The sequence below is a fragment of the Podarcis erhardii genome (assembly GCF_964252035.2).
Source record: "Podarcis erhardii genome assembly, chromosome: 6".
Lineage (NCBI taxonomy): Eukaryota > Metazoa > Chordata > Lepidosauria > Squamata > Lacertidae > Podarcis > Podarcis erhardii.
In genome coordinates this window covers 52894370-52913794 of record NC_138510.1, presented here as the reverse complement: position 1 = coordinate 52913794, position 19425 = coordinate 52894370, and the positions used below count along the sequence as shown (strand labels likewise).

General features: G+C 40.1%; 1 protein-coding gene across 3 annotated transcripts in view; it reads left to right on the top strand.

Moving 5' to 3' along the window:
• Window positions 1-19425, top strand: part of EIF2B3 (eukaryotic translation initiation factor 2B subunit gamma) — a 99171-nt gene that overhangs the window by 16770 nt on the left and 62976 nt on the right. Inside the window, exons 1-5 of one of the 3 annotated variants that reach the window (XM_081865543.1) lie at window positions 1328-1487; window positions 2167-2323; window positions 4494-4633; window positions 17048-17207; window positions 18525-18636. In XM_081865543.1, the coding sequence (XP_081721669.1) occupies window positions 2176-2323; window positions 4494-4633; window positions 17048-17207; window positions 18525-18636 (560 nt within the window). In that variant the 5' untranslated portion in view covers window positions 1328-1487; window positions 2167-2175. Of the gene's footprint in view, window positions 1-1327; window positions 1488-1516; window positions 1755-2166; window positions 2324-4493; window positions 4634-17047; window positions 17208-18524; window positions 18637-19425 lie in introns of those variants that run through there. The other 2 variants (XM_081865544.1, XM_081865542.1) reach the window with 2 other exon arrangements.

Here is a 19425-nt window from a genome sequence, read left to right as displayed (position 1 = left end):
CAGTCACCCTAGTGCAGCAAATCCACTCTTAAAAATGGTTAGACTTTTTGTGATTTGAAAGTGATAGGGAAATGCATTGAAAAGAAACAGGAAGACACCAGAGCGGCAAATCAGGAAGAATGCTCAGTTATATAGCCACCCTTCAAGCAAAGTAAATGTTCGAATAAAGACAGGATATAATCTAACTTCTGTGTAAGGTTTCTGCAATCAAATCATGTTTCTGGACTGCCATTCCCAAAGAGGCTCACGTGGCACTGATTCATGTTGTGGGCTTTCAGTGCCAGGTAGACCCTTTTTCATTCCCACAGGCTATAAGGAAAGTCTTTTTAGTCGTTTTTAGATCTTTGGCACTGCAGTTTCCTGTGTCAGTTTTTAAAATTGTTTTTATATTGTGCTGTTACTCTTTGTTTTAGAGTCAATGTATATATGCTTCCTTTTTTCTAATTTTGCTATCTTCTCCAGCATCTTGAAGCCTTCTGTATATGCACTGATGCAAAAAACAACAAGACAAAACACTAAAACGGTAGCTGAAGATGTCTCTTATTTTTCACATCATTTTCTGGAGATGATAACAGTGAGCAGCCAACAGATTTGTTTTTAAAGCCTCTCTGATATTTCAGTGTTTCTGGGCAGAAAGGCTAGAAATTTTCCACAACCCTGGATTTGCATTTGTCACTAAACCCGTGTTTATATTGAACCTCGGTTACCACTAGCTGTAATAAAGCTCAAATTTCAGAAACATGCATGTCTTCCAGAGCCAATTTTGACAAAACCCAGTCAGACTCACTATCTGTATTGGCAGATATTCTAAGCTGAAACAACGTGAGATTTCAAGTTTCACTGCTTCCCATCAGGCAAAAGTAGTCAACGGCAAGCACACACAGAGAGAGATAAATCCGCGCCAGGTTGCGCGGATTGACTTGTCCCATTCGAATCCGGCTTTACTCAGCCCAGATGTTCCTGGACTACAACTCCCATTATCCCTGACCATCGCAGGCTCTGTTGCTCTGCGGCTGGTGGAAGCTGCAGTTTAACAACGGGGCAGGGGCGAAGGTTTACCAACGAGAAACAGTAGATATTTTATTCTTTGGGAGTTATACTTTGGGAAACAAGAGGCAGCAAGCCACCCCACCCGCCTCCCCTCCTTCGAGCAGCTGGGAATGGGCTCCTCCTATCCGAAAGAGCTTCAGAAAGAAACCTGCAGATCGGTAGCTCGGCGTTGCTGCCCCTGCGGGAATCGACAGCTCGGTACTCTTCGCGCCCGGCTTATTTTCCCCGCCCGCAAGGAGGAGGGTTGGTTGTTCGGCGCTCTTCCTGAGGGGATGCTCATCGATTCGCTCCGCGGGTAAACACGCTGGCGCGAGCCTATGCACGTTGCGGCGGCGCAGGCGCGGAAGCGACCCTGAAGGAAGGGGAAGTCACTGCGATTGGTTCCTTGTCACTCTGGCAGGGGACTAACCGGCAGCCTTTGGTTTCCAGGTGACAAGGTGAGGGGTGTGCTGGGCTGCGAAGCCCCGGCGAGCCCACCGGGGGTTTCTTCGCTGTCACTGGGCAAGGGGGACCTCGGCCATCTTCAGCTATCCAGCATAATAAAAGAGGCCGAAGTTGCCAGGGGACATCATCAAACCCCGCCTCGCTTGCTTTTGCTGAAGTCCGTGGGCGCTGCAAACAGGCTTTGATACCAGAGCTCAGTTGTGGGACGCCTTTGGCTTGCTTGCCTGAATTTCTAGCCCTCGCCAGGCCAACCCAGTAAGGCAAGTACTGTAAACACAAAGTAAAAGTAAAATTCAGCATGAAGCAATAAAGGTAAAGCCTCTGAGCGTATGAAGAGTGTGTTTCCCCCGAGTTACTGTACCACAACCTGCCCTGTCCCAGAAGATTCAGCTCTGGCCCCTCTGGTTTTATAAACTGGATCATTGTGTTTCAAATTTTGAGTTCAGCTCTGAGGTCGGCATACTTTGGGAGCAACTTAGCCTGGTTGGGGGCATGTTAATTGTCTGTAAATAAGAGATTAGGGTGATGGTTGTGCTCCAAGGCAGTGCAGAAGCCTGTAGATAAGTTCAGGGGCAGTTGCCTCAGGGTGACACTAGCTCTGCATTTTCTTCCCTAGGAGACAGCCTATTTGCTGGTTCTGTTTCTAGATTGCTCTCTAATTTGTCTTTCCAGATCTTTGCCATGGAGTTTCAAGCAGTGGTAATGGCGGTTGGGGGTGGATCCCGCATGATGGATCTGACCTCAAGCATCCCTAAAGCTCTCTTACCTATTGGCAACAAACCCTTAATATGGTACCCACTCAATCTGCTGGAACAAGTTGGTTTTGAAGGTGAGCACCAAACATTGCAGAATGCCTATGATAAGATGACCTGTAGTGTGAACAAATTACACATAATATCGGAAAGAAAAGAGAGATGGCATTGTATTTCTTGTTTGCAGCAGGTGTAGGAATGAGCTACAAAGAAGAAGCAAAATTGGAGGATTTTGCTTCATATATGCAGGCCAAATAAACCCAAACTGACACCCTACTCTTCAAGGGGTTTATATATAGTTTTATATATAGTTATATATAGTATATATAGGGGTTTACATATAGTTAAACTATGGCATTTACTACCACAGGATCTGGGGATGGCCTCTAATGTAGTCAGTTTTAAAGCGGAATTAGACACATTTGTGGATAGTAAAAGCCATTAGTGGCTACTAGTCGTGATCCCAGGATCAGAGGAACAGAGCAGGTGCTGGGAAACAAGAATGGGAGAATTGCTTGAGAATTGTGCTCAAGTCCTGCTTATGGGCTTCCACAGAGGTGATTGGTTGGTTGCTTTGTGGAACAGGATGTGGCACTGGATGGATCTCTGTTCTGGTCCTGAAAAGCTTTTCTTATATTCTGATCCTGTGACTGATATAGCTTGGTAATTCCTGTATTTAAGTGTAGGGTTATATGCATTGGTGTTATATATGAGTGTTCTATAGTATGGCCATGATCCAGAGGGATGCATATGCCATAATTATTCTTATTGCTTTTCACTTTTGGGATTTGGCATGCAAGCAGAAAAACAGTGCACATCAGCAGCACTATCTTTTGTTTTAAAACTGTTGTGCCAAGTTTCAAAAATGCCTTCTGAGTCAGAGAAAGTTTAAAGTTTTGGGGTTCTTGTAGGGCCAACTTCTGTGATGAAAACACAGAAAAAATTGAATGTATGCATCTGGATTTCTGTAGAATAGTTTGGTTCATTTTAATATGATTCCCCAGATTGTGGCTTGCAGTTAGTTTAAAGTACCGTATTTACTTGAGTCTAAGCCAACCTGAATATAAGCCGAGGCACCTAATTTTACCACAAAAAACTGGGAAAACTTATTGACTCGAGTATAAGCCTGTTCACCACACCACAAACCTGGTGGCGGCGGAGGAAGAACAAGCAGCCCCAAAGGGCTGCTTTCAGGCTGCTCATTCCTCCTCTGCCGCCTACAGCGGCAAAGGCGGAGGAGGAGGAAGGAGCAGCCTGAAAGGACCCTCACTCGAGTATAAGCCGAGGGGGGCTTTTTCAGCATAAAAAATGTGCTGAAAAAGTCAGCTTATACAGTACCTTTCTTCCAAGTGCATAGGTAACATTTTCCAGGTATAGCTTTCAAATAGTAAATTGTTGTTTGTATACTGCTTTTCTACCCTAATAGTTCTCAGAGCAATTCACAGTAGTAAAATTGGATTTATAGGTAGATTACTGCCTCTGCAATAGTAAATCTGGAATACCAGGTACTACTTATGGTATTAAACACTGATGTCATCTGGTTCCTGGCCCTGTTCTCCTGAAATGTGATAGCTGCAAAGTGGGGTACTGGGAAACAGATGTTCTTCAATTGCTCCTCTCATGCAGGTACTCTTGCCAGAGATCAGACATTAGCCAAACTTACCCAACAAGTTTTGCTACCCCTAACAAGTGGCCCTGAGACTTGATGGTTTACCCAAGGTGTGTGATTAATAGCCTAATGGAGGAGTTGGACCTGTATTTCCCACATCCAAACTTAAGCATTCTAGATACTCTTCAGAGTGAGGTGTTCTTACGTACCTATAAAGTCACATGTTTCAAACATGATCTGTTCAGGTAAATATTGAGTGCCCATTTAAGTCCATGGAATGCCACACTAAGCAGAGGTGCTACTATTTCTTCATGTTCTCCTTACGTTTTTGGTAACTTTCTTATACTTTGATTGTGAGCTCCTTTAGGTGAGACTGTTGTCTGCAAGGCAACTGTGTCACAAATATAAAACTAATATAAAAATAAAATACTTAACTCCATGAACTGTTAACTATTTACCTATTCTAATGCAAATCATTTTTAGTCAGTAAAAAGCAGGTGTTCTAGATTTCCCACAATAGCAGCTAGTCTTGGGGAAAAACAAGCTTTGATTGATTCATATTCAGTTCAGTAGACGAGCATAATAATGTTAGAACTTTTCATAGTTGTACTCATACAACATTTTCTTCTGCACTTTAGAAGTCATTGTGGTTACAACAAAAGAAGTTCAGAAAGTGCTAAACTTGGAGACGAAGCTGAAGCTTGATATTGTATGTATTACTGATGATGCCGATATGGGGACTGCAGACTCACTGCGGCATATTCATGAGAAAATAAAGGTATTACTGTATTTTAAAATTTTACTTTAAATTATTCATTTAACAGAATTTTTAGTAGATATGGATAATGTATAAGGAAAAGCTAATAACACAATTAGCACAATATATTCTTCTATAATGAAGAAATGATTAGTACAATATATATTCTTCTATAATGAAGAAATGAAATAAACTTAAAAATAAATAAATATAAGAAATAGGGGAAAAAAGAATTAGATTTCCCGTATCCAGGTTTCCTGTATCAGATTAATGGTTGTTCTTTAATCATCGTACATCATGCTAAATCACAATTTAGTATGATAAAATGAGCTGCAGTGAACCTTTGCTCTCCAATGCAACTGTGAGAAGGAGTTTGGGAGCATTTGCTTCTATTGTGGTTGTTGTACAGTCATACTGCGGGTTGCGAACGCTGCGGGTTGCGTGTTTTCGGGTTACGGACGTGCCGAACCCAGAAGTACCGGAATGGGTTATTTCTGGGTTTCGGCGCTTGCACATGCACAGAAGCACTAAATCACGCTTTCTGCATGCGCAGAAGCGCCAAATCACGTCACGCACGTGCGCAGATGCGGCGCTGCAGGTTGCGAATGTGCCTCCCGCATGGATCACGTTCGCAACCCAAGGTTCCACTGTATTATCAAAATCTGACAAACCGTGGCTAACTATGGTTTGAAACAAGTCAACTTTGTGCCATGAGTTATAAAACTAGCTTATTTAAAAGAACCATAGTTAACATTATTCTAAACTGTAAACTGTGGTTGAACTGTTGCTGTGCAACTAAAAGCATCCAATCTCAACTTCACAGCAGAGCGGGGAGGCAGGGGCAGAACATGGTAGCCAGAGGTTTTCTGCAGCTTGTTCTTGTCTCACTGAACTATAGTGTAATGTCTATATGCAGCCAATAATTTTATAATTTTAGCAATCTGCCAGACCTTGTAAAGTCATGGATATGTTTTTGAACTTAGTATTTCTCCATTATATCGTACTTGAGTGAATTTCAGTGTTTCAGTGAATAGATTTGCTGTTCATTTCAGTCAATCCCTGGGCACAGCATCTTTTAAGATAATTCAACATTTGAACAAGTAGGTCATGTACACCATCCTGAGCTCCTTGGAGGAAGGGTGGGATATAAATGCAATACATAAATAAATGTGAAATATTAATTCCATTATTTGTTTTGTTTAATACCCTTATTCCCAAATCGAGTAATAGAAATACGTTCACTCCAGATGCCTAATAATTCTTCTAAGAAACTTAATCCTTTTGAAACACAGAAACAAAAAGGATGGATTCTTACCATTTTTGTGTATTGTATTTCTCATGGTGTAAGATATCGGTAAAACAGCTTTGTAAAAAATGTTTTGGATTTATGGGTGGGGGGGACCCAAACCAGAGCCTATGTAAACCAAACTTTTTCACACTGTTTCATGCCTTCAGTACTTTCCCTCTTGTAAGATATTTTGTTACAATTATATAATCTCCATTGCATAAACACCATTGCTAGCTAATAACCAAGTATTTTCTCAGATATTTATGCATAATCTTAAAACTACTTATTTAAGTGGTTGCCTTGCCCATTATTGTGCTACTTCCTCATGTGAAAGATTGTGGTGTCTTATTATAGCCTTTAGCAAAGCTGGCCAAAGGCAAATAGTGCCTTTCCTAGTAATTAAAATGGTACAAGATCTGCTGAAATATCCTTCTATACAAGCTGCCTTTGAAATGAGATGGTTTCCTTGCTCTTTCCCACGCAGCTGATGCAAATGCCTCCTCAAATCTGGAATCTCAGGTGGCTACTTCCTGGCAGTTGTCTTCTCTCTCTTCTCTAGCCATACATTAGACCTTCCCAGTTTGACTGGTTAAAATCTTTTTCAAACAGGCATGCAGACAAGGGAGGGTTTCAAATAGGCAAGCAGACAAGGGGGACTCGATATATTCTGGAATTCATCCCAGGTGCTGAGTAACAAAGTGGAGAAAAGTCTTGTAAAACAGTTCGGTTTGTTGGATTTGTATCCCACCAACTGACTGTAAAACACAGTTTCAAAATATTCCAGTTAAAATAAAAGTGATGCTTTTCAAACAAAATTAAAAATCCAAAATGTTTAAAAACAGCAAATAAAATATCCTCCTCCTGGTCAGTTTAAACACAAATGTGAATTGGCTGTCTTACTGATTCACAACAAACAATCCAGATGTATTTTGACTTGCTCTTGTTCCAGAGCTGCCCAAGAAATGTTGTCTTTTCTAAACATTAATCCCTTCTTTAATCTTAGTTTGTATAATTAATAAAAGAATTTCAGGATTGGGAATGCCATGTCACCTTTAGCATGTGATTTTTCAGTGTTCTTAGAAAAAATCAGAATGTTTTTTAATTTCATGTAATTTAATTTCATGTGTACTCAGCTGTTTTGCTTAAAAATACATTAAAGGTACATACATTTGGAGACATGGTGCATTGTTTGTTACCCCAGTTCAAATGGTTTCCTCACATTTATCTATTCTTCCCTTTAATTCAAGTCAGGGGGATTTTCTGCTTGATTGCAGATTTGTTGTGTGTTTAGATAGGATATTTTGCATAGCCATTCTTATCCTATTTCCTAAGTCATGCTACCTAGCAGAATAAGCCATGATGTCACAGGTGTGGGCTGGAGTATAGCAAATGTGCATTATGTACCAGTGTTGTATGTAAAAAATTATGGTAGATCCTCAGCAAGATGACACCAAACAGAAGACAACCATGTTCTAACACAGCAATTTTCCAAGGGTTTCAGTGATGTTGCAATACACATCCCTGTGGTGCCTTACCAGACACTTTGTTTAGGAATTATTCTCACATGATTCTGCACATGTTAGACTCCATTGGATAGCAGCTGCAATGATTCTTTGGGAGCCACCTGAACTGATTTCTAAAGGTTCCTCTGTGTCTCTTGGTCCTCTCTACAACTCTTCTTCAGAGGCTTAGGAGAGGAGGCAAGATTAAAGGGAAGGTATATAAAAAGATAGTCGAAAGCTCAGAAGTGCGGTGGAGCTTTTCACTAATAAGATCCTTATAGTAACCTTCAGATATCCTCTTAGCCTTTGTAAAAAGGGTAAACTTTAGAGAGACACCTGAGCAAATTGCCTGGTACGGCTTTTGAAAGCATTATCTGTGGTTCTTAAAATTACCTACAGTGTTAAGGTAAAGGTAAAGGGACCCTTGACCATTAGGTCCAGTCGTGACCAACTCTGGGGTTGCGGCGCTCATCTCGCTTTATTGGCTGAGGGAGCCGGCATACAGCTTCCGGGTCATGTGGCCAGCAAGACTAAGCCGCTTCTGGCGAACCAGAGCAGCGCACGGAAACGCAGTTTACCTTCCCGCTGGAGTGGTACCTATTGATCTACTTGCACATTGACGTGCTTTCGAACTGCTAGGTTGGCAGAAGCAGGGACTGAGCAACCGGAGCTCACCCCGTCGCGGGGATTCAAACCGCCAACCGGCTGATCGGCAAGTCCTAGGCTCTGTGGTTTAACCCACAGCGCCACCCGCGTCCCTAATACCTACAATGTTACATACATACAATTAATGCCAAGATTCTTGTGACTGAAGCAGTTCTTGAATGGGTACATTGTTCTGTTTGTATTTATGAAAATAATTATATTTTTTTCCAATTAGTTTTACTCTGGTAATGATACAGGAAAAGGAAGATACAAATATCTCTGGGGACTATGAAGAGGGTCTGGAAGCTATACTGAATTCTGTTCATTGGCTGCCCAGTGCTGTCTATCTTTGGTTTAAGTCTTCTGTAGAAATAGCTTTCATTTGCAGACATTTTAGCACTCTGTATACATTTTTCTTGCTCTCTGTGTGCCTTTGTAACATTGAGTGCTTCCATTTTATTTTATTTTTAAAGGGGTTCATGAACCTGTTAAAGTCATCATAATGTACAATGCAGGCCATCTTCCCAAGGAGATTCCTGGAAGTCCTGGCCATTTCAGTAATTCCATAGCAAGTCATTTGGTGTAGCATCTGTAATGCAAGTGGAAAACATAGAAAAGTGCATAACTGGCAACTAACTGAGAGGGTGGAAAGGAGTTAGTGTGAAGAAGCTAAAGATGCAGATTGTGATTGTTATCATATTGGCATTCTGATCCCAGACTTTGCCAAGATGCCTCTATTGTATGTTGAAATTTATTTTCATTACAAATTAAGTACTCTGGGACAAACAAATCTTTTTCATAATGGAAAATGGGGCTAACTCTTTACTTTTTAAAACAGTTGAATTTCTTACAATGGTGAGTGAACGATAGTGACACCTGTAATATAAAATGTCCTGATATATACATACATATATATATATTGTAAATCAATAGAATTTATGCTGTTGGATCCTCAGTAAATTCAAGAAAATTCTAGGTCACCTTATGCCAGCAGTAGGAAACCTGTAGCCCCCTCCAGCTGTTGCTGAACTCCTTCTCTTACCATATCTTACCAATGGCCATGGTGGCCGGGGTTGATGGGAACTGGAGTCCTACAACATTTGCAGGGTCACAGGTTTCTCATTGCTGCCTTAGGCCATGAAATGATCCACATGTTCCACCTGGTACTCTGGCTATAATGTTTTAATTTGACTTGTATATCTGTTTACCATGTGATGAAGCGGAAACTTTTATTACCACAGCTGTTATGAACAGAATTAGTTTTCAACGTGAAGGGCTAAGATTTGACTTCTCGGTACAAGTAATGTTTTTGAGCTGGGGTGGGAGGATATCCATTGCCTTCCTATGTTTTGAGGCATTGTTCCCAGATCACTCCATGTGCCCCCTTCCCACCTGGCAGGAAGTGGGAAGTCTAAACCTGGACAAAATTTCATCATTCAGTTTTCTGAGATTTAAAAGCAGTTTTCATTAAAACCACTGCTGCCAAGAGGTTTTTTCCTTCCTGAAGTGCTACTCCACAAGACCCACTTGACTTTATAGCACTGTAACTTGGTTCTCCATCTTCCATCTTTACCCTTGAACCTTCTCTTGTGCTACCTACCATCTCATACATTCCTGGAATGCTGACTCCCATCGCCACTCTTCTTATAACCCTAACGTTCCACTACTTCAGACTTTATAATGACAACTCTAAGCCTAAGAAGTCTAAATGAATGTATGCCACCTTTAAAGAGCTTCAATGAGAGCCTTGAAGACCCTGGATATGCAAGCATCCAGCTTTCTACTCTTCTACAGCAGCAGCAATTATGCTTCTCTTCAAACTGAATTTGGACCATCATCTTCCTTGCCTTGATGATTCTAACTCTACAAGTCTCCCGTCAAGATCTTTGCATAGCATCAGAGCAGATAAATACAACTGTGTATCCCCATCACATGTGTTGGGAATTTGGTATTAACAGCCCATAAAAGAAACTTGTATTGTTTAGAAAAATAAGCATAATATCACTTAACCTCCAAATCTTCCAGAATAGCCCTCTCAGATTGCGTTTCTCTTGCCTAAAATCCACAATACTTGAGAATGAATTCATATGCAATATTAGCAAAGAGATAGTTAAGCTCCTGCCTGTTTCTGCTTATGGCTCTTTCCTGAAAAATGTATGCAGATTTCACTTTGTGACCTAATGATTTTCACATGTGTTCCACTATCAGAATTGGGCTCCAAACTGGGCTATTTCCACTCTTTTACGTTATGTATTCCACTGCCAATCCCTTGAATCCTAATTTTTTTTCTATACAACGTGTTAACATCATATGCAAAGCACAAGAGTCTCCATGGAGCCATCAAGAGAGGTAAGTGAGGCAAAGCAATTTTTATTTGTATTTTAGAGGGACGCACTGCAGCCTTAAAGTACAGAGAATGTCCTTTCAGCCTCACTAAAGGAGTCTGGTGAAATGCTTTAAGAAAACTAACTGCTCTGTTTATCTTTTTCAAATTTCACTCCTAAGTGAGGGAGGAAAAGGTCCCATTTGTCTCTTCATAGATGAATTTCATGGTACTTTAAAAAAAAATCCACCAAAACAGTCCAAAAATATCTCTAATATGAGTTTGAAGTTTTTCTTTCCATGGTCACCAAGTTCTCGTCAACTGTACAAGAGATTCAGATTCCACCTCCCAGCCGTTACAGTGAGCCTTCTTACATCATGTGTTTGGAAAGGAGATTTTTCAACAGAGGAAGTGAAGCGCTAAGCTGCTCCATCCAAGACTACACGGATCAGTGATCCTCAGCAGCATACAGACCACTGCTGTGACATCACACTTTCCACAATGTGGCTCCAAAAGATGTACATACCAAACAAGATCTGGATTCTCGGTCTTTGTTTAGCTGTTCTGAGACATTATTCCCCCCTCCCTCTCCATCTGTGGAAGAATTGTGAGCCTTTTAAAAAACATTACTTTGAAAAAAATAAGGAGAAACCAGGTAGTCCATCTGACAGAACATTATTTAATAGTCAATGTCTTAGCAAAAATGGAAGGTAAAATATAATGAAGACTGGTTTGCTATGTGTTAGTCAGGGCTTCCATCACCCAACTAAGAACTCATTGAGGAAGGAAAATGTAAAAATTTTCCATTGCTGTAACACTACAACTTAATAGCTGGCCAGAGTATAGCTAGTGACACAAGGCGGAGAAGAACTTAATAGCATGAGAAATACTTAGGAAAAACAAAATAAAGTATATGGGAACACATGCATATACTCCAGCATACTAGCTTCATGTTCCAAACTCTCACCAAATAGTCCAAATGATCCAGTTATATCTGCCTAATTAAAAGGGTGTGGCAGGAGACAAAGAAAATAGGAGAACTATTGTCCTATATTTGTCAAGGAGCTGTACTTCCTGGTCACATCTGTGGCTCTATGTGGTTTGGGTTTCTACCATACGCAGCAGGGACCTCTTCCAACATTTCCCTTTGTTACATGTGCCATTTGGTAAAAAGTCAGAGATCTTGTGGGAAGAGTTTTCTTCTCATGCTAGCATTGCTCCTATTCCCAGGAGGAGCATTAAGAGCATGGCAACCAACCATGCCATGTGTTCCTTCTATGAGTCTTTGGTTTTCTGATATTATTGGTAGAAGTAGGTTTGTATGAGGCATTTCAAGTCTAGTGATGAGGACGGTGCATTAATTGAAATGCTTTTTCATGTGGACGTAGAGAGTTTTCACTGTCAAGATAGAGTTCTATTTCAGATGTGTGAGATGCTCAGTGGGTGAATAAAGATCTCGCTACAGCCCATATTGATGGTCTGGGGGAACTGCTGAACTGATAGACATTTCATTGATGAGATTTATATAAGTCTTAGACCATGTCAGTGCTGTGAAGAAACGTAGAAGGATTTGTATTTCATGTTGAATTATGAGGTTTGTGGGAAGGAAAGTTTTATTTGAGTTCTTGACCTACTTACTGCAATTCTGTAGATCGCAACAAGCTTGATACATTTCCTTTCCTCCTAAGCATCAGTCATTGCTTAGTAAGTCAGTGAACTGAGAGGAAAATACACTGATGCTGAAAATGGTCTGTTCAACCCAACCACTAGTAAAATGGAGATAAACAAACAAATAATTGTATTTTAGGATAACTTTGTTCTTTGTTCTTGCATGTGTGTGTATCAGTTTATTACTCCAAAAGTGTGAGATCATATTAAAATGAGTGATAACTTACAACTTCTGTTGGGAGCTGCCCAGAGTGGCTGGGGAAACCCAGCTAGATGAGCGGGGTATAAATAATAAATTAGCAGCAGCAGCAGCAGTAATATTGTGTCCAGCTAGGAATCTAGAAAGTACAGAGCCAAAAATAGCTTCAAATTCAAATACCATCAATATCTAGATTTAAAAGATGTATTTCATTCCATTTCAGCTGGGCATTATCCCTGCAATTGTTTGTGGTTCTTATTGCCCTGCATACTCAAGAGTGAGTGAGTGAGAGAGGGAGATCTGTCTGGCCCCCTCCTCGATAACATTCTGTCCCTGTATGAAGGCATTTCCTTTCCAGTAGGCCTTTTACCTGACCAACACTTGGCCTCTTGGCATTTTTTAAGATCTGCATTTCCTGTCTTTGTTCCCTTGTGTATTTATATTCTGACTTTTTAAAATTATGATCTGAACCACCTTAGGCATATATTTTTTTCCAAATGGAAAGGTAGGACATAAATACTTTAATAGATGCATTTAAATCTTCCAGATTTATGTTTGGCTGGCAGGCAAGGGGACTATTTGCTCACCAGGGCTCTTCCTCCCCACCCTACCCCCTGTAATTCTAACTAATTCACACTTCTGCAGCATGCCAGATTTTAAATAGCCAGAATGACCTGAGAGAGAGAGAGAGAGAGAGAGAGAGAGAGAGAGAAAGTTCTCTGGTGTAGTTGGGGGTTGAATGGGATGATTAGATTAACCAGAGTGTAGTTGCATCTTTCCTGTCCTTTCCTCAGCCAAAGCCCCATTTCAGCTCTATACAGACATGGTTATTAGCAGCAAAAAAAAAGCCTTTGCTGGCATGGATGGACAGGTTCCCCTGTTTTTTAGTCTAGCCACTGTTAAGCTGGCATGAATCCCAAGCACAAATGTATGGGGTGAAAGGGATATGTATGGGGGAGTGTTGCAGGTGTTCCCCATATGTAGCATGTGCTGCTTTCAAATAACTAGTTTTGGCAGTGCAGTTTGTATAGGGAAGAGAAACAAGAACATCACCATCCTGAGAATCAAGCTGCTGGGAAGTTTGTGCTTGAAATTAAATATTTTAGAAGGGGTCTTGGCCTTTTATCCTGGTTATTTATTCTGTTTTGTTTGTTTATTAATACATTTACTGTATATGCCACCCTTCATTGAAAATTCCAGGGTGGTTTAATAATAATAATAATAATAATAATAATAATAATAATAATAATAATAATAATAATTTATTTGTACCCCGCCCATCTGGCTGGGTTTCCCCAGCCACTCTGGGCGGCTTCCATAGAAACCTTACAACAATTTCCATAAAAAGCAGTAGAGTAAAGACAGAAAAAAGATTTTTTAAATCCAAAGTAGAAAAATTCAAATACTAAAAGCTAGGTAATAAGAGCAGTAAATCGTTAAGCAAATAAGTTGTATGGGTTGTACTGTTTGTTACTGTTGTTGTTGTTAATTTAAATTTATATCCCACTTTTCCTCCAAGGAACTTGGCCTAAGTGATTTTGTGGGTAACAAGTTGTTTATTGTGTACTATATAAGCCTATAAATAAATAAAATACACTAAAAGGAAATTGGGATCTGTTTATCTAACAAGGACCTAAGGTAACGAAAGTGGGGGTAATACACTGAGGAACAGGTCTGAATGATTTAAATCACAGACTGAACAGATTGAACATTAAGAGTGACTTCTTCATGGTAAAAGCAGTTTTGGCAATGGGACTATTCACCAGAATTGTGTTTCTTTCTTGGTGAAAGTATTGAAGCAGAGACTGCAGAGTTTATTTATTTTTTATTATTACATTTATATCCTGCATTTTTAATCCTCAGAGGAGTTGAAAGTGGCATACATGACACCCCCACCCCCATTTTATTTTCACAACAGCCCTGTGAAATAGGTTAGACAGTGACAGGCCCAATGTCACGAGTGAGCTTTATGGCCAAGTTAGGATATGAACCCTGGTCTACCAAGTCCTATTCTAGCATTCTGAAGCTGCTACATCACTCTAGTCTTCCTTCATTCTCAACTTGTGAGGATTGCACTAGATGTCCTGCAAGGCCATGTTTCTGTTCAGCTTTCATGTACAAGTATCAAATAAAGGATGTTTATATAAGTAATGAAAAATATATAATTATAGGTGATCTGGGAGGTCCCATGATACTTTGAATATTTAGATCCCAGTGTTTACATCAGGTATAATTTTTATCTCTTTCCCAAACTATGTTATGAAAGTATAGTTGTTCCGCATGATTTTTATTCCTGTTTGCATTGACTGAACCTGAAACATAGCGCCCACTTCAGCATCAGTTAGTGTTGCTTCTTATTGCGTCCCTTTTTAATAACTGGGGTTTGATCTATCCGGTATGGAACATTTTTAATTAAGATTTGCTCTGTTGGGATTTTAACGTTTGCGGAATTTATGAAATCAAGCGGTAGGACCACATTTTTGTGCAACCCCCCCCCCCTTTTCCTAGTGGACATGCACTCTGTATGTGATTGTCTTCCAATCAGTGGCTCATCACGAAAAATTTTGTATTCTATAGTTTAAAAAATACAAACTGTACCATTTATTTTCTTTCTACTGCACCAACTATTGAAAGTAAAGGAAAATACACCCTTCTACTAGGGTGCTCGCCTGGTTTATTTTTTCATTCAGCCATTAGTTTATTCTTTCAGGGGTTCCACGTTGGAAAAAGGGCATCCGTCAGACAGTAAGGGCTTTATTTATGAGGGTGTTGGTGTTTCAAAGGGGAGGCTGTTGAATCCCAAAAGAGCCTTTCATGGTGTACTCTCAGCGTGCATCTGAGGCCACTGCTCTGCTCATCAGGAGGAGAGGCAGAAATGTGGGCTTTACTTAGCAACCGTGTGTTTCACTGGTCCCTGTGCTCTCTGACGTTTATTTACATATTGAGAGAGTAAATGGGTAGAACAGATGGCAACCAGACATTTGGTGGTTCTGTTCCCTTGCGCTCCTCGGGGGTCTTGCATTCAGCCTTTGCCAAAGTTCATCCTAAAACTAGAAGCCTGTTCGCAATTATGAAAGTCTTGTTGGCAGTTTACTAGGGTGACAGATTAAAGTACATAGTTAAATAATTGCACGATTGAGTTAACAAGTCCAGATAGTTGTTTCTAAAGGCATGTCCGTGGCCCTGACGTAGTTTTCATCGTGGATGTGAATTCTTTTCAATTTTGAAATAAAGAGGTTTCCTAATGGAAAAAGAACAGTCTAGTCTTTAACAGCAGCTATGCCATAAACTTTTTGCTAAAACATTTTCGACAGTTTTTTTGGTGCTGTCACAATGAACTTGACAGGCCGAGCACTCACAGATTTCAACACTTCCATGTTTTTTTCACTCTGTTCAAGATTAGCTTATGACCATTTGCAACTGTCAAAAGTTAATGGTGGAATTTTATTTCTGCTGTACAAGGGATCACTTCTGTGTTGAGGTAGGGTTGCTCTGAAGCGGACAAGTTGTGTTTTATCCTTTGTAATTTTGATTTGAAGGCAGGGCAGGGGACAACTGGAAGGACATTATCTTTGGAAAACAGCGTATTAGCAGGGACATGGGCAGTTTGATAATGGTAACATTTGCAGTTTTACCAGTGCACTTACACATTTTCTCTGGAATTTGTACAATTTGATTTCTTCTGGATATGTTACTATCTCTGTAGAGTTTACACTTCATAAGTGGTAGCCTGGTGTTAACAATTATTCCTTGAAGACCCAGTGAAAGCTCAGTCCTGTTTTCCCTGGGCTCCTCAAAAGAAATATATCTTTCTGAAGCAGTGTGTTGGTTTCAAAAGCAGCAATTCATATATTCCCTTATTCAGTGCAACGCAACATAGGATAGATGTTTTGCCTGGAGACAGTGCAATTCAATACATATCTACTCAGCACTAAGTCTTGTTGAGTTCAATGAGACTTACTCTCAGGTGAGTGTGTATAGGATTGCAGCCTTAGGCTTACCTGGAGTTTTGCACCCATTGAGTTCAGTGGATATTACTTCTGGATAGAAATGCTTCTGGACAGAAATCATTGTGCTATAACTTACCTGTGAATTTGTGAAAATTAAACTAAGATAGGCGAAATTTGGTTTAATTTGTTTTTTAAAAACAGCCTGTTAAATGAGATTTAAGCAAAAAGGCTTTTTAAATAAATGCCCATTTATTTAAAATGTTTTGCATATTTCCTTTTATCTGTGGATAAGTTGCGATCTTGAAATTTGGGGCTCAGGAGAGAATCAAATACAGTAAACTTTATTTTCTCACATGGCACACAAACTAGGAAGCATGGGAACAGAGGAAGCTCAGTTCTTCTAGCTCAGCATTGTGTATGCCAGCTGGCTTTCCAAGGTTTCAGGCAAGGGGCCTTTCCCTTATTCTACCTGAAGATGCCAGGGATTGAACCTTCTGCAATCAAAGTAGATGTTCTACTACTGAGCCAAGAAACGTAGCAGTTTTAACTAGGGACTTCTATACGATTCTAGTGTTCTGTAACCTGATAAAAGGTTTAACGGATCAATTCTGGGTAGTGCACCAGCAGCAGAAATATGCGAAATGGAAACAATCATTTAAGCTTTGTGTGCTATAAGTAAGTATGACAGGTAAAATTTCTTAGTGGAATGGCCCATTGGTAACTCTGGTAGTTTGATGCAGATTCCAGAAAAATAATAATATTTGTTGGGATAACCTTCCACATTGACTTCTCCTTGACAGTTTGTATTTCAGATGTGTTTGCATGTGTATGATCTCTCCTCCTCTTTTCTCTTTTGACAGACAGATGTGTTGGTTTTGAGTTGTGATCTGATTACAGATGTTGCTCTTCATGAAGTAGTGGACTTATTCCGAGCCAATGATGCCACACTCTCCATGTTGATGAAGAAAGCATATGAACCTACAGAACTTATACCAGGACATAAAGGGAAGAAAAAGCTAGGTAAATTGGGTGCTCTTTATACCAAAGTCCTGTCATTTTCACAGGGATTGCCAGCAGAAAATGACAGTTTTCACAAACTTGGAGCAGAATCTGCCAGCTGAAATGGTTCTCCATGTTTGTGTCTGGTTTCCCATATTTGTGTCTGCCAATCCCTCTGTAATCTTAGCATTGTTGCCACATTGTCCTGAAGAATTTCCAATATCCACATGTACAGGGGGGGAAATACAAAGTATGTATGTTAGTTTGTTTGAACAGTTATCAATCACTTATTAATGTCTTGACCATAGTCAGAATCCCCATCTTAGGGTTTGAGGCCTGGGATTCAGAGTAGGAATTTCCTTCAGAGTCAGCCCCAAATATTCATTTAAAGACAGAAATTCTGACACTAGAGGAGCCTGTTCCTGTACATCTCCAGTTAGTTGAGGTTTTGTTGCCCTGCTCTCACACTATGGATGCCAGCTCAGAAGTCCTAGCGGAATCAGTATTTCTCATTCTTTTGGACTCTTAAAGTAGATTGAGCCCCTTCAATGGAAAAGGGAGTGCTAACTAGTCAGGGCTGCAGTTTAAGGCTCTGTTGGAAGTTCAATGGTGCTGAAACAACGCTTGATCTCTCTTGTTATGGAGCTGTCCAGGGTGCCACTATATCCTGCAACCCTTGCCTTGCCAAAACCTAGAATTGATTGCTTTGATTCTTCTTGGGCAGGGTAAACAGTTTCTTGAACAAAGCTACCACCGCCCTGAAACCCATACTGTACTTTGCTGTTTATGCCCTTTTCACTTTTGTATTGTCACTTTTAAAGAGATGACTTGTTTCAAGAATTTATTCTGGAAACCAAAGCATGTGCCCAAGATTTTAGGTGTTGAAGAATATCCTTGTACAAAATGAAAAGCTCCACAGTAACGAACCATGTCAAAAAATAATCTGATTTATGTTGAGAAGAGTGGCTTGTGATGACAACCTCACTATTGCTGATTCTTAATGAGGCAAATTTTAAAGCAGTGATGCGGTGCCAAAATGTATGGGAGGAGTTCTATCTAAAATTCATCCAGTATTCTGAGGGTTTCATTCTCTACATATATCATTTCCAAATTATAGATGCAGGTAGCTGCAGGGGTGACACATATTGTTTCTTCAGCTTTTCTGCCTCCCCTCCCTTGAATGGCATGAGTATGCTCCAGAATTTTCAGGAATTCTTTCAGCTTTGATGAATGAACTTTGCTGACATTTATATATGCTGTGTTTCAGCTGGAATATCTATCATTAGATTGCATTAAAACAGAGGTGTAAAATGTTTGTGTTATGATTTTCTACTTCAGTGGAACAGCGTGACTTCATTGGAGTGGATGACTCTGGAAAGAGGTTGCTCTTCATGGCCAATGAAGCGGATCTGGATGAAGAAATTGTCATTAAGAGATCTATCCTTCAGAAGTAAGCTTTGGGACTCCTCTTTCAGCCAACTCATTTGGAGTGGGAGAGTATAACTAAGGGTACTGAAAACAGATTGGGTTGTTAAAGGAAATGAAAAGCAAGGAACTTGTCGTAATGGTAAAGAAAGGATAGCTCCTGTAGGTAGTAGTGGGAATATAGGTAGGGCTGGATGTATATTCTGTCCCTTACAAATTTTAATTCTATGCCCAAGCAATAATTGGTAGTAGCTAAATTGGAGTCCGTGGAGGGTTCCTTAAGAAATACCTACATAGCTTCTGCCTCTTGAGTGGAGAGCATTGCCTTGCATCTGGTTACTCACAGGAGACCCATTAAAATTAATGGGCCTAAGTTATTTATGTTCATAAATTTCAGTGGATCTACTCTGAGTAGGAGTAGCACTGGAAACAGACCATAGTTATATAATTTAGAAATACAGACAATACAGACGATTCACAAATATTTTCCCCCTTCAGCATCAGTGTCTAGAACAACTTCCTAGACTGCTGTTCTGCCATAGATTAATGTTGAACATTTGACTTCTGATTTTTCACTTGTTGCAACTACCGTATTACTTAATGTGCAATAAGACATGCAGTTCCCTTTCTTAATCAGCATGGTTGCATTTGATTCCTGCATTGCAGGGGGTTGGACTAAGTGACCCTTGGGTCCCTTCCAATTTACAATTCTATGTTTCTGTTATTATTGAGTTGTCTGTATCACTTTTTGGAGAGGATTTTCTCTTGATTATGTTGTGTTGTAGATGCAGTTCTTGTTTGCTAGCTCATATGC